The sequence below is a fragment of the Lagopus muta genome, chromosome 19, assembly GCF_023343835.1.
Source record: "Lagopus muta isolate bLagMut1 chromosome 19, bLagMut1 primary, whole genome shotgun sequence".
In the NCBI taxonomy this organism is placed as follows: Eukaryota; Metazoa; Chordata; class Aves; order Galliformes; family Phasianidae; genus Lagopus; species Lagopus muta.
In genome coordinates, this window is record NC_064451.1 from 6,333,240 (window position 1) to 6,358,286 (window position 25,047).

At 43.3% G+C, this 25,047-nt stretch overlaps 1 protein-coding gene across 1 annotated transcript in view; it reads right to left on the bottom strand.

Moving 5' to 3' along the window:
* Window positions 1-687: 687 nt before the first annotated feature.
* Window positions 688-25,047, bottom strand: part of MED27 (mediator complex subunit 27) — an 80,476-nt gene continuing 56,116 nt past the window's right edge. Inside the window, exons 5-8 of the mRNA XM_048965661.1 lie at window positions 18,678-18,785; window positions 12,245-12,286; window positions 3,729-3,806; window positions 688-1,242 (exon numbers count right to left, since the gene is read on the bottom strand). Of these exons, the coding sequence (XP_048821618.1) occupies window positions 1,108-1,242; window positions 3,729-3,806; window positions 12,245-12,286; window positions 18,678-18,785 (363 nt within the window). The 3' untranslated portion in view covers window positions 688-1,107. The remainder of the gene's footprint in view (window positions 1,243-3,728; window positions 3,807-12,244; window positions 12,287-18,677; window positions 18,786-25,047) is intronic.

Here is a 25,047-nt window from a genome sequence, read left to right on the forward strand (position 1 = left end):
CGCAACAAGCCGTTGTCGTTGGAAGCTCAGTCTTTTACACCAACACAGCACCATCACGTTTCTGTTCCCATCACTGCTAACTGCACTGTTTCACAACTGCTGTTGGTTCCAGTTGAATTCAATGAGTGCTGTAAGATAACAGCTGATTTCAGGTGCCTCCCCTCCTGCCTGCTCCCCCCTCTCCTTTCCATGCACTGTGGTTAACTGCACTAAACGTTCCTTGCTGACAACCAGAGCAAACCTTGCCACCACCAAAGCCTCTGATCTTTACATCACCAAAAGCTCTTCAGGCAAGCAGAAGGGACCTCAGAAGCTGCACTGAAGGGCTGAACTATTTTCCTGCTTTCAGTCCCAGAACAGGACAAACGAGTTACACTGAGTCACTGCTCAGATGCGTTTCCTAACTGCTCGATACGTGCAAATTTTGGTAACATTTTTCATGACAATTTTAGTAAAGGAAAACATCTGTTCCCCCCTGCTTCTGAAAGTGCCTTGCATCTTCCAAGCTGCTGCATGCCTTTGAAACTCCTCGTCTAATCAACACCATCATCTCTTCCAGAAAAAGACCTGCACAGATAAGCAGCCTCACAACAGAACTCTATCATATCAGCATATACATGTTTAAATGCTTCCAGTTTTTCTAAAGAAAAGCAGCTATGAAAAACTCACACCGATCCCAAGGATTTTTGCTGGTTAAATAATGAAAGAAATAGCACAACTTCTGAAATACAAAATTTATTTTGAGCTTATAAAAAAAATCTTTAACACAGCAAATTCTGTTGCAAAACACCAACCATACAGGGGCACTTCCATTAAATTTGGGGCGAAGATCATCACCATCAGATCTCCCCAGATGGATCATTCCAGCTGAGAAGCACCAAGGAGTCACCAGGTGCTCCTCACCACCTCCAAAGCCCATCAGTCTCACACATACCTTGCAGAGTGAGGAACTCTGACACAGCAAACTGCATCAGTGCAACCTCACTGCTTAGTGCAGAACGGATGGGTCAGAAGCAGAGCCAGCAGTGAAGCCAGCAGTGAGGCCAGCAGCTCTCCTCCCAGCCCAGCACTGCTCACTCCACACACATCACCTGCTGGGCTGTGCTGCTACTGCCTGCAAGTGTCATGGAAAGCTTCAAGTGTCCGGAAATCCCTCCAGGTGGGCGGCAGGCCATCCTGCAGAAACTTTCCGCAGCGCTGGCACGGAGCCTGGAACAGCTTTATGTAACTTCTTAACCAGGTCTAAGAGAGAAAGGGAGAGACATTAAGAAACGTGGATCTGGACATTCCCTTATGTCATCATTCTTGTCAAGCAGTGATCCCAAGGACAGGGGATGTACTTTGGCGAGGCCCCAGAGGTACACAGTGCTTTTATAAACAGAATGTGCAGAAGATGGGAAGGTCATACATAGCTGAATTCCCACTTTATTAGGAATATTCTGCTTTTTCAGTCACTTAAGCCAATTTGTTAATGGCAATTCACACACTCTGAGCAGGAGGTTTTTGCAGCAGGAGAATCTCTGCAGAAGGCAAATGTTCCAATGCTCCTCATATTTCTCCTGGAATTCAGTTGTTCCTGATGGGTGCCTTCTTCAGTTGAATATCAGTGCATCTCTTCCTATGAACATCCATCTCAGCCCCACTGCACACACACTGCAACACTCTGAACTTTTAGCAGCTGAAGATATAAGCACTTTCACAGCAAAATGACTTCCTCCCTAATGTGATTTTAAGATCAATACTCACTGGTCATAAAAATACTGGAAGATTTTAAATCTGATTACAGTGATATATATCTATAATCAGGGATGTATTTATAAATACAAAGGCAAGTGCTGAACTACAAGCAGTAAGAACAGGTGTTCTAGGTGCAGTTCTTGCCTCACAAGCGCTTCCTCCCATCGTCATACATTGCAATGAGCATTGCATAACTCAATTCCAAACTCAAGGATATACACGGCTGAAAAATACCCAGAGCAGCAGATTTATGCTGCGAGGGCCACGCATGAATCTTGTCATTTAAAGTCCTATTGAATTACATCGATAAGAGAAGATTGTTCTCTGAAGAAGAGGTCAGAGGAGTTTATTGAAACAAATCCTTCCATCTTCATCAGAGCTTTCTCTACAGCAACCAAACCTTTGGCCATCAATAGCTCTCCTCCAAAGAGCCCCTCCATGGGCTTAGCACTAAGTGCAGGGACAAGGGCAGCAGAACACTACAAGTAAATTGCTGTTATTTACTTCAGCTCAGATGGACCCTGCTTGCACAACAGAGAAATCGAATTTTCTGAACCATAACACAAAAACAGTAAATAAGTTAAATTGGGCACTTGAGACATCTGTGGAAAGGGAACAGAACAAGTTCTCTGCTGCCATCAGAAAGCTGGGCCTCCTGCGCACCCTGTCATGTGGATTGCACAACTGACGTGTGAAGGGACGAACGCACTGACACTTGTGTTGTACATCTGTTTTTGCTTCGTTAACACTTTTAGCAGCGTTCTGTCCAATCGATACGGCAGGCCCACGGCTCACACAGACGTGCTCCCCACTTCTATTAAACATCCATTTTCAGACACGTGTTGAGACACGGATTGGACCTGGAAGAGCTGCCTTCACCCTTTGAAAGCCATGCTCACGTGCACAGCTCTCCTCTTAGCGGCCTTTTTATTGAATAAACAAAGAAACAAGCACAGCAGGTAAGCGAGTCTGACCTGAAATTACATATTGGAAAAGAAAGACATAAAAGAACCAATGCTATCTTACACACCCACAGATTGCCAGTGGCAAAATTAGATGGTGGATTCTACAAAGTCTGAATTACATTGCTCCGAGTGAAGGGGTAATGTAATAGATGGACTAAAAAGTCTGAAGAGCAGAGAAAATCCCTCCCCAAAATCTCCTTTGGGAGATTGCAGCAGGAGAACAGCAACCACGTTCCCTGCCAAAATTCATCTTCGTGGAAGGTGTTCTGAATCATAAACCCTTGTGACTACCAGGGCTGCTTGCATCCAAATGTATTTCACAAAGAAAATACTAAATTCGAGCAGAATTAAAGGTGATAAACTTAAATCTACATGAAGTTAGAGCAGTATTTTATCAATTGTGTTCAATAACAGTGGGATATCCCAGCAAGCATTTCCTCTGCCCTGAAATCACCTGCTGCTGCACTGATCATCCCCCCGCAGCCCATCAGGATCCAGGTTTGGGCCAAAAGGACCAAGGATTCTTCCTGATGACATTCCTGCCTCCAAAGCTCTTCACTCACATCAGTGACCCTCATTCCCTGCTGTGCTGGGCACACTGATGAGCAAGCTGGAATACACTCACTGCTAGTTTCACTGGAGCTGACTTTATGTCCAGAAACCAACTCTGCACAGTGAGCACAGTGTGAATGGGCTGGACAGTAACAAAGAGCATGGGGCAGCTTTTTTCTGCTGTCTTTAGAGATGACCCAGACTAGCTTTGCAAACTGGCATCACCAAGCAAATGTTGTGGCTCCTGATAGAGCACCTCTGCACAGCACAGCCCTCAAACATCAGCTATCCCACAGTACTGAGGCAGATTTTTCATCCTTACCCAGATACGATACAAAGAATTACAGTTGATCTCTGCTGTCTAGCTTGGTTAAACAGGTGAAGTCACAACTGCATCACAACCGCCTCGTGCCATTTGCTGTCAGCATGCTCAAATCTGTCTGGAGGTAGTGAGTTATCTTCAAATTCACTTACCATGAAAGATCTGACCACCACGTCAGGCATCTGAGGCAGCTGGTAGTGCAGCAGGGCAGTGGTTGCGTGATCCGTCACCTGTGCCACACAGAAGGAGAACATTCTCTCATTCATTCCACACCTCAGACATCTTTCTTCGAAGAAAAAGAAAATAAATTCCACAGGAAAGTGGCAAACCAAAGGCTGTGTCACTGCTAAGATGCTCTCAAAGAAGTTTTGGGTAGCTTTTCCCAGCTGCCTTCCATTCCCACTGTCAGCCTTCATACAACAATCAGCTACAGCAATCATGAAGACTGACTTCCTATGCGCAGAGTGAGATCAACACATCTTAGCAAAGTCAAACTCGTGGCAGAAGCTAATGATGTAAAATGACAGACTGGTGGCCAATGTGAGCAAAGTGATGCAGGAAGGCGGCCAGCTCAATGCTACGTGGAACAACACCAGAAGGACCCAGCCCTGCAAGGCACCTGAAGGACAGAAGGGACCAATGAGGCTGCTTCCATCACTGTTAAAAGGACGGAAATTTCTCAAACATAAAATAAAATAAAAAGATTTACACTAAAATAAAAGCCTAAGTATCAAGCAATTCATCTAACTTGCAATGCCTGCAGCAGAAGAGCAGAGCCTATGCCTCTGTGATTGAAATCCCACACATTCTGTGAAATCATAAAGAAGCAAAGTTACTGAACAAACCACGCCAGAGGAAAACACTCTGATTTTCTCTTTAGATGTCCCCATTTTGACTCTGGTCATTCTTAAATACAGAATGTGCTCCTTTAACACGTGTTGATCCCTTCGAGGAAAAAAAAATGTAGCTAAATTAGAGATTCCTGGCAGAGGCCAAGAGTGGAAAAAAAAAAAGGAGAGAGAAAAAAGAAAAAAAAAGAAAAAAAAAGGAAATAGAAAACCCCAAAGCTTTGATTGTGGTCTGTTTTATTGAGGAGAAAGAACATACAAAATACTCTGATTCGAAACTACATTTTACTGGAAGATGAGGCTACTCTTCTCCAATTTTTTCTGATGTGAATACTTCATACATTTAAATTGTATGGATTTATTTCAGGTTGCTTACGTTGAACAAATAGGAATCGAGCTCTCATTTCCTCAGAAAACAGGAATCAATTAATATGATTATGGTTCATAACTACTTGCATTAGTAAAAGGTTCCTGATAGAAAGCTTTTTAATCTACCAGACAGAGCCAGAACAAGATCCTCCATCTGGGAATTAGAGCGAGATTGAATACAAAGGACACGTAGAGCTGAAATAGCAAGGATAATTTCAAATAACAGGAGAAGGAAGCAATGGCTCAGCAGGGCTGCAGTCCTCAACAGCTCCGTCACAGCCTTTGGGCAGAACTTCTCAGCCCAAATCTCTGGGCTGTGCTATTAAAGGCCTCAGACAACAAACCCAGCAGCACTCCTGCATTCTATCACTTGTAGTTCTATTTATGGGCCTCATCAGTAATTATCGAGAAGATGAAGCGTTCTTCTCAAGTGCTACCTATATATTTCCCAGGGCCTGGCCCGAAAGCACAATAAATTACGAGCAAGAAAGCGTGAATCGACATTACAAGCGCCATTCCCAACTAACTCCATTTGTTCCTAATTGGCATTTAGTCTAATTCAGCAAAGCGAATCGCAATGAAGTGCTCTGAATTTCACTGCAGGCAGAGGGGCTGTGAGTCTGCAAAAGATGTGCTCACAAAAATGCTCCCAAGGCTCCATCTGCAGCGCTGCGTCCAGCCTGGGGCCCCCAGCACAGGAAGGACGTGGAGCTCCTGGAATGGGTGCAGAGGAGGGCACTGAGATGAGCAGAGGGCTGGAGCAGTGATCCTATGAGGAAAGGTTGAGGGAACTGGGATTGTTTAGTTTGGAGAAGGCTGCAGGGAGACCTCATGGTGGCCTACAGTGCTTAAAGAGAGCGTAGAAACAGGAGGGGAACGGCTGTTTGTGAGGGTGGATGGTGGTGGGACAAGGGGAATGGTTTTAAACTGAGACAGGAGGTTTAGGTTGGATATCAGGAGGAAGTTTTTCCCCCAGAGGACGGTGAGGCACTGGCACAGGCTGCCCAAGGAGGCTGTGGATGCCCCATCCCTGCAGGCATTCAAGGCCAGGCTGGATGTGGCTCCGGGCAGCCTGGGCTGCTGGTTGGCAACCTGCACACAGCAGGGGGTTGGAAGTAGATGATCTTTGAGATCCTTTTCAACCCAGGCCATTCTATGATTCTATGATATGATTTTATGACCCTGACCCATGTAAGCTATTTATATGCTTCCATCCAATGCATTAAAAAACCAACAGGATTAACTATGCATCAGCAGCACGGTGTAACTCAAGTCAGCCACGTCGCTCAAACAACTCACGCGGCGTTTGGAAATGACTGCAGCCCAAATCCCGCCAGCTACACGAGCTTCTCCTTTTAAGATGGTACTTTTACAGGATAGCACCAGACATGTCAAAGAATGGAAAGTTCTGAAGATATTTATGAGCAGCCGCTCTCCTTCTGCCGCGTTGCTACTTCTAACAAACCGTATTTTTTCCTCGAACAACAAAGTTGTTTTCTCTTGGCACCGAAGACGTAGAAAGTTGCTTAAAAATACTCTTATGAACAAATTTAAATTGACTGGCCACTTTGGTGAAGTTGCACATATGCTGTTCCCATTGTAATGTAAAGCTAATGAGATTCCGCAGGGAGATGAAAGCCACCCCAGCATTGCTAGAACACTAATCACATCTTCTGAACAAAAAGGAGGCGATTTCTACCATAAGCAAGTGCTTGTACAGTGCTTCTGCACCGGATCAAAGTGGGTGTCAAGCCTGAGGAAGAGGATATGGGAATGAGCCCCTCGGATCAAACCAACAAACATGATGTCAAACAGAAAAAGGGGGGGAGGAGGACATGCTGGGCAGCACATAGGGCAGAAGGGAGACTCAACGCTACCGAGATAAGAGATGCTGACAGAAAACATAAATTGCCCCAGATTTCTGTTTTTAATAATAAAAATAAATCAAAAATCAATGCTGAGCTTTTACTAATGGCAGTGTGATTTCACGCCGCAGCAAAGCAAAGCAAAACAAACTGAATAGGTGCCAGAGCATCCAAGGGACGCGCTTCTTGTTCCAGCCAAGCTGGAATCACAAATGAATTTATTTCAGCTGCAGGATGACATTTTGTGCATTTCAGGACTTCTCCTTTATTAACTTCACTTTCATTGCTATATCTCCCCCACTATCTTGGTTATCTGTCACTTTCTAATTTCTCTGCCTCTTTTTATACAGGAACATGCTCAGAACAGCACACATTGATTAGGATAGCTGTTGCTCTGAACCCTGAAATAGATTTTCAAGTGATCTTGGAGAAGAGCTCAATATCTCACAATTCATACATTGAAAAGCATCTGGTGTCTTTGCCAAAGGAAAAAAAAAAAAAAAAGCAATCTCCTGAAGCCACAATTTTGCTAAATAGACCAGCTATTGTTTAACTAAGCGTGTTCCCACTCTGAGACAGAGGAAAAAACACTTCAGGGATGAGAAAAAAAATCTAGCAAAGAGATGGCCTCAGGCTTCTCCTTTTAAACAACCCTACGCTGTCCTGGGCTGCATGGAATTCTGCTTTGCTGAGATCCAGTCTTGTTTTCAATGTGAATAAGAGAACTCCCCTTCTTAACAGTTAATCGTATTGCCTGAGAGATTTTTTTTCTCATTTTTTGTTTCCAAGCTGGTTAGAAATGTGTACTGCTGAAATGCATCTCTGCTCCCCGGCCTCGAGCCCCAGATGCACGGGGAATATGAAACAGACCGATCCTGGGTCAGACCTAATATTCACTACTTTGCTGTGCAAATTAAACCTTGCATCCTCAGCCCTCCTGCAGAGCAGCCCGGCCCCAGCAGGGCAGTGGGGCAATGTGTCCCTGCTGCTGCCAGGGGCTCCTGAGCTGTGTGTGGGGAGGCAGTGATGCCAGGTGTCCCCAAACACTGCGTGCTGCTCCTCACGTGGATAAAAGGTCCTGAGCACAGTGCTAAGCTGGGAGCAGCAAGCACAGCCCCTGGGATTTGTCTCTTCTGAGCCAACACCAGGCATTGCTACAGCATTGCTACGGCACTGCTCCAGCCACCCAACAGCACTGCTTCGCTGAGATTCTGCAAAATGGCCCTGCTGGCCCCCAGTAACACCATTAGTCATACATACAGTGCTGAAAATTCATTCAAAAAAGAATCCCACAGCTCAAAGGCTGGGCATGCTGAACAAGTGCCTCCTCTAATGGCTGTATGAAGCGCACAACCAGGGACCTGCAGCACAGCTCTCCTCCACAGATGAGGTTCCACACAGGCATGAAGCTATATCTGGCACAAACACAGAACAGAAAAGTAAAAACATTTCTCTTGACTGAATCATAGAAGCTGTCTCTCTACTCTAATATCTTCTCATTGCTATTGGACGTGCTCTTCAAGAATAGGTAAAAAACTTCCCTTAAGAGTCATAACTTTCCTTGCAACTTACTTATTGGTTTATTCCCATGAGTGCAGCACTGAAAACTAATCTAATATAAAGGGATTCTCCAAATCCCCAGAAAGTTTTTTAATTTTTTTTTTGTAAACCCCTCTAAGTTCACAGCCTTAACAGCAGCCTATGGCAATGAGTTCTAAAGGATAATCAGAGCACGGAAAGAAAAAAAGAAATTACTGTGTTATTAGTGGTTAGACCTCTTCTACCATGGCAAACTGCACAAGTGCCTCTGCTCATTTCCAAGGATTGCCATTACTCAATCTGCACTGCAGGTACGCACTGGAGTCTCCCTGGAGGGAATCAGCGGGTGGCTCGGGGAGGATGATAGATGGCACCTTGGCAAACAAGAGCTGATAATGCCATGGAAATCCTTCACACTCCTTTCCCCACGCCCTGCTCAGTAAAACGCTGCCATACATTTGTGGAGCACAGGATTTCTTCGTCGTTTCCACCTAAGCAGGTCCCCAAAGACAGCCACACGCTGATCGTACAGAGGAGCAATGATGCAGGTGACCTGGAACAGTCCATCCCTTCTCCTTGAGCAGACAGCATCAATAGCCCGATAGCTGTCTCATGCATGCATTCATTTTACACGTGATTTTATTCCGAGATTATTGACAAGAATACATCTTCATACATTACAATACTTATATGCCCTTGGAGAGGAGAAGATTGTGCTCTGAGTTCCACCTGGGGATCACGCAGCAGCTGGATAGGCACTGATAGCTTCTCAAAGTCTAGATTAAAATGTGACTGGGGAGAAGTGATCAAACCGAAACGGAGAGCACTTTGTGGCATGCTGAAATGGAGACCATGTAGGTGTAAATAAGAGATTGGGATCAGACAGAAATAAACGAGCTCACAGCCTACGTGTGACTCAACCAGCCCAGATGAGCGCATTACGTAGCAGCTCACCGAGCAGCTGGCAAATGAAACAGTTAACATCCAACACCGTCTCCCCATAGCACAGTTCTGATCCATTCACAGCAGTTCTGCTGCACTACGCATCTCTTTTTCTGAATGCAAAGTTACAAATATTACACCATTCTCCACAATCTATATGTGTATATATACCTGTTTAATTCTCAACGATCTGGAATTGTACATGCTTCTTCCTAAGATTTAAGCACCAGAATAGTTCCTGATTTCCTGTTTTGTTCCTACTCTTGTGCTAGCAGACAAAGACACAGGAGGTGTTAAAATAAGGAGGTTTGAGATCAGAACAGTTGCCACTCCTGCCGAGTTTAAATGTCAGACTAATATGGAAGGCTGCAAACCTTTTCAGTGCTCCTTGAGCTTCTGCCCTTTCATCCTCCCATTTTCCAGCTCCATTCTCTGAACCTAACCCTCCTGGTGGATTCAATAGCTGCAAAGCTTACTCACCCCAGGACCAGACAGCAGAAGGCTCTGGGGAACTCACAATATGACCGGATGCTTTAACAGTAATGGGCCCTCTGGGAGCTGTCCCCCATCAAATGATACACACCCAGGTATCCTGCCTATTAAGGAGAGAGAGAAAAGGCATGCTGACACAGCCAGCACTTGCAAACAAAAGTCAGGACAAATTTAGCATCACTTGACAGGGTTGGATTGAAGATCAGAGGTCTCCGGTCCTTAACCTGGAAAGTCATCCTGCAGCCCTGTGAGATTTTGACAGGCTTGCAGCTACCACAGACAGGTATCCTGTGAGCTCCAGATGCTGCTGTATTATCTCTGAAAGCAAAGTTTGGGAACACGGTGTGGCTTTTAAAGAGAAACGTCCCTCCTTTCAGTGATGGGTGACTTCAGAGCATTCAAGGCAGCAGGGCTGGAGGGGTGCCTGGGCTCCTCGGTTACTCATCCGTACTTTTCCTCCTCATACAGTACTCCTGTGTCATGGTTCTGCTGATTGCCATGAGGAAAGCATTCCAGGAAGATTCAGAAATACTCTCTGACCTTATTACCGGTGATCCTTCAGTCACATTAAAACATTTTTTGCTAAGACCTTGCAGTACTGCAATGCTAACAGAATGTAATAGTTTCCCTCAACTTATTTTAACTACTTCCTCTTTTTTGCCACAGCTGAGCAGCTATTCCAGGATGTCTAAATGTATACAAGCACAGTTTCAGAGAATAAAGACAAAACCAAACACGGCAGCACCGAGAGAAAACTTACTGTGCTGAACTACAGCGTTTTCTGACATCTGTTTGAAAACCTGACTTCAGCCTCAGCTTTAGCTTATTTAACTACCAGCTCAACTGTGCAGAATCTATTGATTAGAAAGCACCATCACCTTGCATTCTGACACACTTTACACACAGGAGTCTCAGAGCTCTCTACGACCAACCCAGCAATAGCTCCTGTGAAGTCAGCAAGTATTCCCCCCAGCTGAAGGGACGCTGAGAACTGATCCAAAGACAGGCTGCCCAAGGTAAGGCAATGACAGAGCTGGGAATGATCTACACAAGGACAGAGCTGTTCCACCGGTTCAAGGCAACCCTTAGTCCTGTAAGGCTTTCCTTTTTTTGGTGCATATTTTTGCACTTGGTGTTATTTATTGAGAGATCTGGAGAACAGGAACTTCACAGTCAGGTCAGATCGCGTTATTTTAAAGGATTAAGGAAGAGATCAGCCACTTATTCCATGCACACACAGACGTGCCCACAGACAGACAATGATACAAATGCATCTTCTCTCTTCGTTTTGGAATTATCATCCAAGGCATTCCAGCGAAATCATTATTAACTAGAAAATAAAGATTCTTATGTACCCAAAATGCTGTCACACGGGCAGCTGTCAGAAGGGTATTTCACAGCTTCCCACTGAGCTCTCTCCCTTCTATCTGAAGGCTCTCAGCTGAACCTGAAATTTGCTTTATGGACTTACTCACTGACTCCTTAACTTGGACTCCTAAGCAAACTGTCGACTTACTGTGCACTTATCTTTCATGTAGAGAAAGTTATATAATCAAAACTCAAGATTCAGCATCATTTATCACAAACGTTTGCAATATAACTTCAGTCTTCCAAGTTACTCTAAAGAAAGAAAGCCAGGAAGACAACCTTATGCCCAAATGAGACTACAGTCTAAAACACACATGGGGAAACTGAGATGATGCACTTAATTACAGAAAGTTAAATTTATTCCATTGCAAAAGTTACTTAAAAGTGTACTGATAAACTATTTACTAAGATTGATGCTGTTTTACTTCCCGCTGGATTACCCTACTTGACACAAAATATTTTTGAGGAGTAAGAAAAAATAAAGAATATTTAATCCACTAATCTCTGGAGTAAAGAACTGACTAAAGCAACATTTTGCTTTAATGCTAGGCAGAGAGGGAGAGCAACCAAAGGGAGGAGAGCCTCCCCAAAAGCTGTCCTTTGATCTCCAGCAGGCTAATACCACAGGTCAAACATCTTTGCTTCTGTCTGCATCTGAAGTCTTGGAAGAAAGATGCACAAATAGAGTCAATATGCCATACTCTGACCTCTGCTTTTATGCCCTTTAGAGTCCCTGCCCCGTATTTGTTACAGAAACTACAGAAACAGATGAAAGGCAGCCAGTGTGCTAGCTGGAGACTCGGGCTCCTTGAACTGTGGCTTGAAGATAAGGAAGAAGAATTTAACCCCAGAACAACCTCAACTTGCAGCATTTTTACAAGAGGCCTTCGAAGATGAATGTTCTCCCGCATGGAAGATAGCAGAATACCAAGATATTGAGTTTCCAGAGGAGGGAGGCAACCAAAAAGAATGAATCCAACACAATAAAATCCAAAATAAATTCCCTCCTTCCCTCCAAAAATTTAAACCAAACCAGAGAGTACCTCAAAATTCCCTGTGAAATTTTAAGTCCATGGCAGTAAAACCTCCAACTTCCCATTCCAAACCACTGACTGAAATTGTGATGGGATATAAATGGTAAGGGATTTATAACAGATGACAAAGGAATAAAATATGAATTTTTATTTAAAACCAACCCTACCTGTATCTCACGTGTGTTACGTAGAGAGAAATGATGTGGCTTACCTTCTGAAACACCTGATAGTTGGATTTGGACCATATGTCAAGCTGCAATAGGAAAAACAAAGTTATGGATTACTACATGTAATTACCACGAAAAAGAATGGAAGCAGCTGTTCAACTCAAAGCACAGGCAAAGAGAGCGACGGAGCTTCAGTTCTCAGTTCACTACTTTGACCCATCAACCACATCTGCTGCAATTTAAGAAAGGGAAATAATGACATCAGAGTTAATTTGTTTTGCAGTGAAAAAGGAACACACATTACAGTTTCAATAAAAATATAAATGTGAGATCTGTTGAATTAATGTATTCCCTTTAAAAAATACTCATCTGTCTGAGGCTGAGGCTGATCTGCACAAATATTCATCAGCTTTGGTCTGTTTCTTAAATGAGGGCATTCTTACTAAGTTGATGCTCATCTTGTGTCTGAATAAGCGATTCAGTTACAATGACACAAAGCACGTTGAGCTGAATTAAGCCAAAGCACTGCTCTTCTGGGACTAAATAAAGCATCCCTTAGGAAACTGCATTTACATCCGTAGACAAAATCACACTGGCTGTAGATAACTGCACACATCCATGACATAAGTGTGTGCTCAGCCAGATAGGAAATAAATGTTGGTAACCCCAGAAAGCAGAAGGTAACGCTGCCCTTGTTAAACAACCAAGTGGCTCGCACATCGGACAGTTCGAAGTGATGTGCCAGTGCTCTTTAGCCCAGCCCTGTGGAATAGCTTGTACTCTGTCACAGAAAAGCAGCAGGGAAGAAAAAGAAAAAAAGAAAAGCAGAATTTCCTTCAACCCCTGACTTGCAAATCACTTTTGTCTTACAGATCCCACTATACTCAACCACTAGGATAAGAAAAGCCATCAGCTTCACTCATTAGTGCCAGGTTTCTTCCAAAGTGCACAAAATCCCCTGGCATGTCCTCACTTGCAAATTCACCTTTAATCGTGGAGAAATAGACACATACAATGGCTCTGGCTTTCTTGGAGAAATGTGTTTAAATGCACACATAAAACCTGTGTTGCATTATTTAGTTGTTCTATTAATTGTACAATACACCTATTTTATTAAAATATGGCAAATGATGCTAAAAATGCAAATAAGAGATCTCAAGCTAAATGTACAATCCTGAGAATAAACAGTGTGGTACCAAACACGGTCTGCCAAGTTTACACCCTAAAAGAAATGGATTTAAAGGAAGCAACTCCGTGCTGGGTTCATCTCCTTTATTATAAAGCACAGCCAGTTATCTCAATCTGACTTACAGCAGTGCTCACAAGCTGCAGCTGGAACGACAAGCCTTCTGAAAGGCGCACAGCCTAGAGCCTGAAATGGAAGAAGTCCCAGCATGTGCATAAAACACACAGGAGGGGGAAGGCCACTGAACCCCAGTAATTAATGCACATAGGTTAAATGGCTGGGAACCCTACCAGTCCCCATGCCTTTAGGACTAAAGCTGTTATGTGCCTGCCTTCAGAACAGTGGCACAGAAGTGACTTCTGAGTTTCCAAACCTCAGCCTGACGGGTGATGTTAAAGATTTTAGCATCACTTCTGAATGGACGTGTCATGGCTTAGCAGTGCTGACCTTGCCGTGGGACAGAAGGCAGCTGATGCCTTGATGCCTTTTCCAGGTCAGCCGAAGGCAGAAGTACCCTAAGGCATGTTACCTTCAAAACTTTACACTTATGGCTCTTAAGGCAGGTTCAAGAACCTGAACACCGACACCGCTCCTACGAGCAGCAGCCCAGCTGGGACTTGGAGCCATGCATGATTCTCTGCGCAGTGCACCTGCGCCTGTAGGGAAGGAAGCAACACATTTCCATATTAGAAAAGTCTACACTTAAAAATAAAACATTAATACAGATTTTTTAAGCTGTTTTTGTGTAAGTTTGGGCTTGCTTCAAAAGCAGAGTTGCTATAATTGGAATACATACATGGTTTTGCTAATCTCCAGTGATCACATGCAGTGTGTGATCCTCTCTAGGTAGATTTGAGATATAAAAAAAAAATTAAAGAAAAAACTCCACTGCAGATGCTGCGTTAAGCATTAAGATAAGTCCAACAGGTTCTGCAATGTTCATTAGTTGACAAGGAGACTGAAAAGCTGAAAAAGTAATGAAAGTCTCCTAGGTGTGATGTTAGCCGAGCTGAAAAAGAAAAAAAAGGAAAAAAAAAGCTACCAGCCCCTCCCCAAAGCACACGAAATCCTACATGACTGACCACCTTTCCCCCAGCCAGAGGATGAAGGCAGAGGCGGATTAAAGAATGCATCGTTACAGGTCTATTATTCTTCAACTTTTCACTTTCAATCAAGACACACATTTGTAACTAAAAAACTGCTGAAAGCACAATTCCAGGGCATCCTCTGCATGTGAATTAAACTGGGGCTTTTTTTCCCAGCGCCCCGTTCTCCCCACCCACCCCCAGCATAAGTAACGAGAGGCCATTTTCTGAAGGTCATCTGAACGATTTCAAAGGCGATAACAAATCAGAATGTTCCCTGCATCTAATATCAAACAGGTCCGGTGCCAACACTTATTAGAGAAATCGGATTCAACCCCCCTTCACCCAAACACACACACACCCAGCTTTGAAGTGGAAAGAATACGGGGATCAGAAATTACCCGAGAGACAGCGCGGGCTGTCTTTGAAGCTTTCCTTTGATACTACTATTTCTTTTCCTCTCTTACGCTAGGAGGCTAAAAGCTGCCTTCGCTTATTGATATGGGGTAATTAATGAAGCCACAGCATTAACATAACCCCAGTTCCTTAACATGATAATTCAATAGAGACACTTATGTTTCTTTAGTTAAGTCGAACGGATGCAGAAATCAGAGTTTGGCTAGGCAGGGATGTTAAGTGCACACTCCAAATGCACCCTGCCATGCTGCTCCGTGGTACCCGAGTCCAAAGAGAAGCAGGGTGCTGCCCACCACGCCAGCAGAATCCCAATGCATCTCTATTTTTATTGGCAGACTAGGTTAACTAATGGTTCAGCTGACGATCAGCCTGCCCTGCAAGAGCGAGCTGCACAGCTTCATTTATTCAGGAATCGGGACAACATTAGTAATTAATTACTATCATGGTTAAATTCCAGTGCACAATGAGTATGTCAAAGTTTGAAATCGAAGGTGGCACGGTGCCATAGCTGAAGCTACAGGGCTAATTAAAACACATCAGTATGGGGTGGACGTAATGGCTGGTACAGTAAGCAGGAGAGAGGCAGAGCAGTCAGCACACAGCGCCGGCTGCATGACAGCGCTGCCACAGCTCACCTATTGTTTTTGCAAAGTGTCACCAAAAATGTCTAAGTTATGCAGCTGGCAACCTGGCAAAGACACATTCTGCAGGGTTTGTGAATAATTCACGAGAGAAGCACACGAAGCACTTAAGAAACACACTGATGCTTTGTCTATATAAGCAAAGCTTGAAAATAAAACGCCAAAGTGCAGTATCCTATTTTACCCATGGAAAGCTTAACACTACTTTTCATTTTTTCACCTTCACTTTGAAAGTATTTAAGTCTGTAAGAGAGAGCAACCAATTTAACTAGACTTCAGTGCAGCAGAAACCACGGGAAGCTTTCGCATAAGCTCCTGTCAGTGCAGACAGTGCGACGTCTAAGTGCACAGCAACCCGCATAATGCAACGTCAGCTCTCCTGTGTACCTGCTAGCAGTGCCTCAGCACGCTGCCACGCACAGCTCCACAGCTCTGAGAGCCACCCATGTTTGTTTTACTTCTAGACCTGCCTGCCTAATGCACCAGACGACACCAGCACCTCTCCTGTTTGCTCTCTCCCTTCTCTCCCCAGAAATGCAAAATTTGCTAAACCAGTTGTGCTTTCCCCTTCCGTGCCTCACAAGGCATGTTCCACTTTCTGCCTGTGCCGTCCTTCAGTTTCCCAATGATGGCCATTTCTTCTTTTGTTGGACAGTGCTGAATACATTGCATTGCCCCAAACCACGCCGTTTAGAGAAATCCCCCCAGAGAATCCCACTTTTAAAGGCCCTTCTGATATATGGGCTTAGGAGGCTTACTCAGAAGACCACCACTCAGCTATTTGCATGTAGAGAAGTGCAAGGATGCTGTGACTTCTTCCAGCGCCCCTTCTTCAGCATGACTTACAGAAAAAAAGAGGAGCTTCAGAACTGCCATAGTGTAGGATACCTTTTTAGTTAATCTCATCCTTGCTGTTTACAAATATCAAATGCTCCCTACAAATAAGCAAACCCCCCAATCAGCAATCACTGTGCAAACTGCTCGTGGGAAAAGCAATCACTCCCTACAGCAACTCCAAAGCTTCTCTGCATTTTTATTATCTAACAAACAGGATGCTCACTGATCTCCTTCATACCTTTCTGAGTCTCTGAGCGCTACTGCTTCCCTCCCAGCACCAGGCTGGAAACTGAGAAGCTAGAACAGTGGAGCACTTTTCCTACAGCAGCTGTTGTGACAGAGAAGGAATTGGAATGGACTATGTTTGCAATTGACTGTAATCACTCATTCCCAGCAGGCACAATAAAGTAAAGCGAATCATTGCAAGAGCACTATCTTATTCTTATACTCCAATTACCAGTGTAGTTAATTAGTGGAAAAAAAGGGAGCCCACTGTTTGTCAATATGTGCTCCAGTTGGCAAAACTAGCAAGCTACGCATATATTCAATCTTCTAAGCCAAATTTACTCATGATTTAAGAGGCTGCAACTCCAGTTCTACCAAAGTCAGATGAGATGTTCCTATTTATACCTAAAATGCAGACCTACAGCTTTGCTCCAGCCTTGAGATGGCCCAGTGGAATAGCAACTGCCACAGTACAGACATGGGTTCATCCAGCCTCGTGGGAGCCGTCGCATCACCCCGCTTAGAATGCTGAAATGTAAGTTGGTAGAGAACAACCTCCACTGCAGACTGCTTGAAGCAAGAAGGCAAAGCAGGTGTTAGCAGTGCTGCTCAGGAGGAGGTAACTGCTCCCTATGGACACAGACAAAGGTTAGTGCCCCATGCCCAAAGCCAGCCGTGGTGAGAACTGCTCTCAGATGACAACAGTGGAGGAACACAGCTCTCCTGAGAGCTAACCTGGAGCGAGACAGAAGCTGCACACCAGATGCTGAGTTTTGCAAAGGAACTTTTACTCATCTTTTCGGCACATACAGCATAATTATATTTCAAGGGAGCCTCAAAGAAAACTGGATTCATTGGAGAAAATGAGCACACCCACATGAAATGTGACATGGGAAACCAACAAGTCGTGTCAGTGCTTTTTAGCCTATTCTTTCACTTCCCAGCAGAACTCAAGGTGAAGAGGGGCTGATGCTTTAGTCTGCATTTGTATGCTGATATACTGGGAGCGGGGTGCAACTGCTTCTGCTGCAAAGTGGTGTTTAAGCCCACAGATCTGAGCAACACAAATAAAAACATCAGTGAGTTTTTATTTTACTCTTCCCTAGGCCAACCCCCCACCCTTCAAGTAAGAATCTCTCATCTGGGAAACGTAGCTGTGTGACACTCTTTGGCAGATCTGCTCCTGGCCTTTTCTGGGGAACAGAGATTCAGACTGAAGCTGCTGAACCCTGGGTCAGTACACAACGTGCTGCTGTGTGCTGAAACCCAGTTATCACTTCTGAAAGGAAAGAAGTCTCACCTCATTATAACATGGCCTATGGGTGCCAAGTACTCATCTTGATATAATGAACTTTGTATTTTAATAGGCTTCATAATCAGAAGAGAGCTCCAGAGAGAAAATGTGCAACATGAAGGCATTTAGTACTGTTTCTGGTACAGGAGTGTCCTGCTATCTCAGTAACAGAGACCACTCCACCCTGAGCCAAGGAGGAACAACCTGAGCCAAAGGTGTCAGCTCCTGTCCTGAACCCGGGCTGCAGGCGGCCATCTGGAGTCAGGAGAAATGCAAGGGTTCAAGCAGGGTGAATGGCTGATGAAACAAAACCCTCGTGGAAGCAGGGAACACTCACCTTTAGTAGCTGCTGTTCAAGACGAGCCGATACTGACAAGGAAATTACTGAGGACTACCTAGCAGTGATTCCCATGGCTGAGCTTATCAAGTTGAACACAAAGCTAGCCCAAGATTTCCCAAAAGCTCTCAGAAAAGAGAAGACTGAACCTTGGGCTATTGATGTGCTCCAACACTGAAAAAATGTTTTCTCAGTAGACACTATTAATGAGGCAACTGGGGGTCTAAGGTGATAAATTAGAAATTCAAGCTAGAGCATCAGAGCTTAGAAAGAAGTCAGACATTTGAGTATGAAAAATCCAAGGAAAGCATGATAAATTTAAACCCTGTAAAACATCCACAAATTCTTCTGACAGTTTTGTGATTCCAGCATACTTGTGATGGGATGCCTTTTCTCTGACATTTAAATATCAGCTAAAAATAAAATTGATGGTTGCTGGATACATGATAACCTACCTTGCCATCGTCAGTATAGACGTTTTCATTGTATCCTTTTACTATCGTCCGGTCAATGAAGAGGCTCCGCATCACCACTATCACTTTTAACACTTTTCCTAAGGTAACCTATCAAGAAAAGGACAAACAAGGTGAAGGAGAGCTAATGGTGTCTGAATTCACAAGACCATCATGTTAACAGCTTAAGCTGATGCAATCTCAGTTTTCAATATTTTATAGACAGAACAAAATAGGAGATCTGAAAACACTGTGCGCATTATGAGGAAGAGACAGACCATAAAGTGCAGAGCAAACATTCATTTGCAACCAAAAATGGATGAATTCACAGAATTCCCTTGTGCAGACACGACACAGCCAAGCAACTCCCTCCATTTTATAAACAACACAACTCAACAACTTGGCAAAAAACAGTGAGCAAATTATGATTAGTTTCACTGTATTCTACATTCTCCAATGGGAGTCCATGTAAGCAAAAATAATTAGAAAGAAGAATCAGACTCTTCTGATGTTAGCTTTTAAAAGCATGCCATAGGTTCAATGTAAAACACTTTAGGTCCACACTTGAGGTAGAAATATTTACAAGAAAACAAAGTGGGACAACAGCAATTACAACAGTAGAAATCTTACATTTTGAAAGGTTTAATTTTCTTTTGTAGTAACAGCAAAGGGGCAAGGAATAAAAGTAGCATCTTGGTCTGTCACAATATAACAGCAGAAATAAACCTAAATTACAGTATTGACAAAGAAAACAATAATGAAGATGCTTTAATCTAAAAATCAATTCAACATTCAAAGATGAACTTGTACTTCAATCCTGTTTAAACCTCTAACAGGAATTTTGTCTTTCTGTCCTGTTGTACAAATATGATGGAGTTTCCATTCGTCCACAAAAGCACAAAATTGCTCTTTATTCTCTTAGTCAGCATCAGTTACTCATGTTGAAACAAGGTGGGAGGCAGCAGTCGTTAGCAGAAATTAAAAAGGAAAAATATACAACAAATCAATACAGACGCACAGTGACTGATTTCTTTGGGAGTGGATTTATCTGCTGATGTTAGCAGGAAGATGATGACTGCTCTCGCATGTGTTCATCTGAACTGGATGAAGTGCTGGAACACAGACAGCAGAAAACAGGCGATGCCAATGCCGATGGACTGTGCTGGAGGACTGAGGGCTGGGATGGGAAACGGGGGAAGGAATGGAGTGACAGCACAGAGCTTTTTTAGAACAGTCACCCAAAGTGCTGTAAATACCAGTTTCCCATTTTAAAGAACTATACAGCAGGACAGTTACAGATCCTAAAAGAAACTGATGACAACTCTTTGGTGTGGGATGTGGAAAAAAGCAACTCCGGGCCAGAAGAGTTAGAGCAAGAGGAAAGAATGAGTTGACAGCAACAGACAGATCAAGGGAAAGAGAAGGGAAAAAGAAGTCAATGACAGCCTTCAAGATGACAGGCTGCTGGGCATGATTTTTCAAAAGCATAAAGGAAAAAGCAATCCACAAGAGATTTTTGAAGAGAAAAAATGTTGCAGATGTAGGGTAGCCTGCAAGAAGGCCTGAGCTATGCCCACAGCACCAATGGCTCTGATTCCCACCTTCTCCTGTTACACTGGGACTTCATGAACATGTACAGAACCACTCAGCATTCTCAGGCAACCCAATAAGGTCTCAGTTGCTGTGAATGTAGGCCTAAATGTGGTATTGGGATCCTGTTTCAAGACCTAGTTGGTCTGCAAGTAAAGGAAAGAAAAAAGTAGCAGAGGAATTTCAGCACTGTAACAACTAAGTTAAAAGTACAGTCCCAGATGTGGCTGCTCTGTGATGCTGATCATCTGCTGGAATCAGAAGAACGACTTTGTCACAATAGCAGAATTAATTAGAAACGAGATGAGAAACTGGAGACACCCTGAAAAAAGCTGTTGGCACACTCAGAGTTAATTGTTTTCTTATTTACTCTTTTCTACCTCATTTAAGAGCAGTGGTTTTCTAGGATGCATCCCTACTGAGAGAACTGCCTCCACCCCACACTGTGCAATTATACGCAGCAAAACTCAGAGGAGAAAAAGAAGAAATTTTAAACAAAACAGAAATCTTCTTAATGAAGAGCAAAAAGGCAGTCCTACAAACTCCCAGACACGGCTCTATATGTAATATTTTCTATTTTCATTCCCTTCACACACTTCAGTGGATGCTCACTTCTTTCCCCTGCGTTCATATCTCACATCGCTGCCAGGCAGGAAAAAAAACTTGGATGAAGTTGCTCTGAAGCCTGTGTGGGATGTTCCTGAAAATCCTCAGAGTTAGTAGTCACACGTAACAAACTGAAAAGTCCCATGTTTGGCACTCCAGCTTGCTCGCATACACATCCTGCTGCCCCCTAACCTCCCCATCAGGCTGACCTGCACAAATCCTCTCGAAATGCTTCTGCATCAGCTCACTGCCCTTTTACAGGTCATCTGTTTTCACAGCCTTCCAGCCATTCACTTTTCACTTTCAGAAGCTGTCGCTGTTACCCAGATCGCAGCTATTATCCATCATGCAAAACTGAAAGGCCAAATTTCGCAGGCTGGAACAGGACAGCAGCTCACATCATCCACATGTTGAATGCCAAACAAGCAGGGTCACTGCCTTCCCTCATCTCCCATAACTGGGAGAGCTGTGTACAGCCACTCTTAATGCACGCTTCTGAGTGAGCTCCCTGGTTGAGGTGCTGTGTTGGAATCTCTGTGTTGTAATACTTACACAGCAGTATTAGCAGTGAATTAGCAGTCTGGCATCGAAACAGAACAATCCCCTATTTTGTGCTGCTGTTGTGTTGGCATAGGATTCCTCCTATAGGTTTTAGAGAGGTTGGAAGAGAAATCAGGACCTTCAGACAGTTGTTGCAGGGTATCAAAAGGAATAACAGGAATAGTACACGAGTTAAGTCTCAAGAAATGCAGAAGCATAGCTCTGAGGACTCACAGAACATCATTTTTAACAGTGCTGAAACACTGAGGTAGGCAGCACAAAGAATGAACCATCACCAGGCTGGAGGATGCAGTTACACGTGGGAGCCAAAAGGATGCCCCACAGCTCTCTAAAGGATAAAGCACATTCTCTGCTGTACACGAGAAATGAGGGACCTTTTATTTTTCCCTCTAATGATCAGGACTCGTAACCATTTTCAGAATGTGAATGTTTTTGTTCACACAAACCACATCTTAAAGATCACGTTTTCCAGCCAACAGTTTTCCTTTGATGCCTGCTGAATGCAGGTAACTGAAGCCCATGTATGGAGTATAACTTACACCTTTGGTCGCAGAGCTGCATCCCCACAGACCACCTGAAGGAACGGAACGAAAACCCAATGGCTCTGATAAAAGAAACAAACAAACAATCGGAGAGTTCTGCTCTGAACCTGGGAGCACAGGGCGCTGTGCTGGAGCTCAAGGCTCTCCCTGCTTTAATGGGCACAATGCAGCCTGTGCTGCCACAGACAGCAGCTGCACGAAGCTCCTCTATGACACCAAAAGGATACCTTTCCTCTGCAAGAAAAAGGCAACAATTTCCCTTCTAAGCCACCTTCTCCCATTAAACTGCAACCTCTTCTGTCGATACCCTGTTAAGACAGCACTTGGCTTTTTAATATTTTGCCTGTAGGATATATGCCAACTTGTCCTTGATGTGGAAGATTTTAATTCAAATCAATACGTGTACAAGGTCACTTTAAAATTCAATTAATATGAATGAAAAAATATGCCCCACAGTTCTGTGAGCTGAAAATGGAACAGCTGCGAGTTAAATACTTCTGCAGCCTCTGTTTTGGTCTGTGTAAAAACAACGGGCTTCTCACTCGCTTTTAACTCAAGTGCACTGAATTCAGGCAGCAAAGTTTTCTGTAATGCCCCTGCTTCCCAAATCAGCAGGCACCAGACGAAGGTAGGACAGGCAGCTGACTGAAATCTGCAATATTATGCAGCTTTTCTGACAAAAATATAGGAAATAAAAATCTTGAAATATCCCAGTTTTAAAAATATTTTGTCTATCGCTAAGATAACTCTCAAAGAGCAGATGACAGATGCTGTATGCCAAGTCTGGGGGAGGGGAAACGGAATAATCAGTGAAAATGCTTCAGATAATTTCTTGTAAGGCTGCTAAAAACGCTCCCAGTTAGCACAGCTCACCAATTGGAGAAGAAAGAAATACCTTTCCAAATGAGTCAGTATCAGGGCCAAAACTAATCCGCAGAATGATAAGGATCAAAATCCATTTGCCATGCCGGAATTCTGCCTGGAAGAAATAGCTTGCAACACACCCCTTAATTTGGCCTTTTCATTGGAACGGATAGCAAATGAAAGGACCTTTTAGAAATGATTTTAAAAATGCATTAACAAACATTCTTTCTTCAGATTTATCTGAAAGTTTAATATTAGGAGAAAGTGTGCTGACAGCACTAAGCTCCAACACTTCACAGAACAATCCCAAAGCTCCAGATTTCCCCTCAGCATCCCAGGGAATTTGCTGCTGATCTGAGCTGCAGATGCTCTGCATTGCAGAGCTAAAAGAAAGACAACGTTATTTTCAGTTAACAGGGTACCTCCCTGCTAGTATAGAAAGGACCACGAGTTCGTATGAGGTTTTTAGTCACCTTTCAAAAGAACAAGGCAACATCAAAGCAGAGATGCAACCAAGCTGCACACATTTCCAGCAAAAGGCCAGGCACCTGCTCCTCCTGGAACTGCCAGCCAGAAGCCTTTCCTCCCACTCCTACATCTATCTTACTAATCACTAGAATGGCTGGAAATCCTATTTATATGTACTGGAAAAGAAGGTTTTGTATTCACTACATAAATCAAACTGCCCCCCCAGAACCTTCAGCTAGGTTTTTTTTCCCTGTGTCTCATCTGCTGTATCAGTGCTGCACTTTCCCTCACATGCTCATTATTCTTTAATGATGCCTATTTGTAAATAGCAAGATAGGATGCAATTAAGCTATTAGAGTCTAAATAAACAACCATACTAATTAGTTCTTTACAAGGAATTTTTTCCTTTTTTTTTTTTCCCCTCCTTATTTTAATGTAAGGGCTGGAATTTGACTTTCGTTAATTGAACCTAATTGCAGTAGTGCATGATAAGAAGTTAACGTAGATAAAGGATTTAAATGATTTTGCCATATTAAGGATAAGCTGGTGATGCTCTCCTTTAGTACCACAGCACTTCCTGCTAATAAAGCAAAGTGTCACACAGTGCTGTTGTGGCAGCCACACGAATGAATTGGTGATGCTGGACCAACACTGCCATGGGTAGCAAAATGGATTTTGTCTCTTTCTATTCTGAATTACAGCACAGCAGGAACTTCACAGGGATGAAAATGGATCTGGACCTTGTAGAAAATGAAACTTCTTCAAAAAATAGAAAAATTCTTCTAACTTCAGGTCACAATTTGCAATTCTTCAACTCCTTCCAAGAGTAAGGTGCCTGGAACAAGTAGAGCCCTTTTTAATGGGCAAATAATCACAGAATCCATTTTCCTCTGAGAAAATCATCATGATTTTATATAAAACACTGATAAACAATATTCAGACGTAAGAAGTTGTTCAGATTCAGTGAACAGACGTCTAGCCTATTTGCCATTAATACAGCCCACTTCCATACAATCAGACTGTTTAAAATGCTTGCAACAAGATTTGAAAGTTGAAACGCAAAATGCGTCTGATTTTACTGAGAATGAACAGAAACTGTGTAAAAATGCTTCATGTTTTTATAGGAGAGATCCACTAAAATTCTAAGCATCTGTATAAATGCATAAAACGCCTTCAGCATCAGAAAGTTTGTAAGATAACATGAAAACAAGAAATGGCAATTTCTGAAATGAGCTTTGCTTTGGAAGAAACAACTTTTCCAATGGAGAATTGGTTACACAGAGCACTATGCTTCAGAAACAGCTCCAAACACAGAAAGCTGTTCATTATTTCTAAAAATATTCACCTGCTGTCTCTAACTTGGAGAGCAGTGACCTTACATAGCTTTATAAACACTGGGGAGACAAAGCTGCTGGAAGAGCAAGTGGCTCCTGGATCAAGATGAGCAGAAGTTGCTGTGTCTGCGCAGGGCTGGCCAGGTACATGGCCCTAAAGAAGTTCATATGGGACCAATACTTCCTGTGTTGTACAACATCCAAGGAATGAGTTGCAGGAATTAGAAGTTTCACACTGAAAAAGAGAGTCTTAACGCTGGTAACAGAAACAAGGTATTTGAAACAGCCATACAATGGTTGCACCATTAGAAATAAGTAGAGACTATCTAAGAATACAACTAACTATTTAATACCATCACAACTGCAGGTATTTTGCATTAATTAAAAATCAATTTGTGTTTTCTTAAC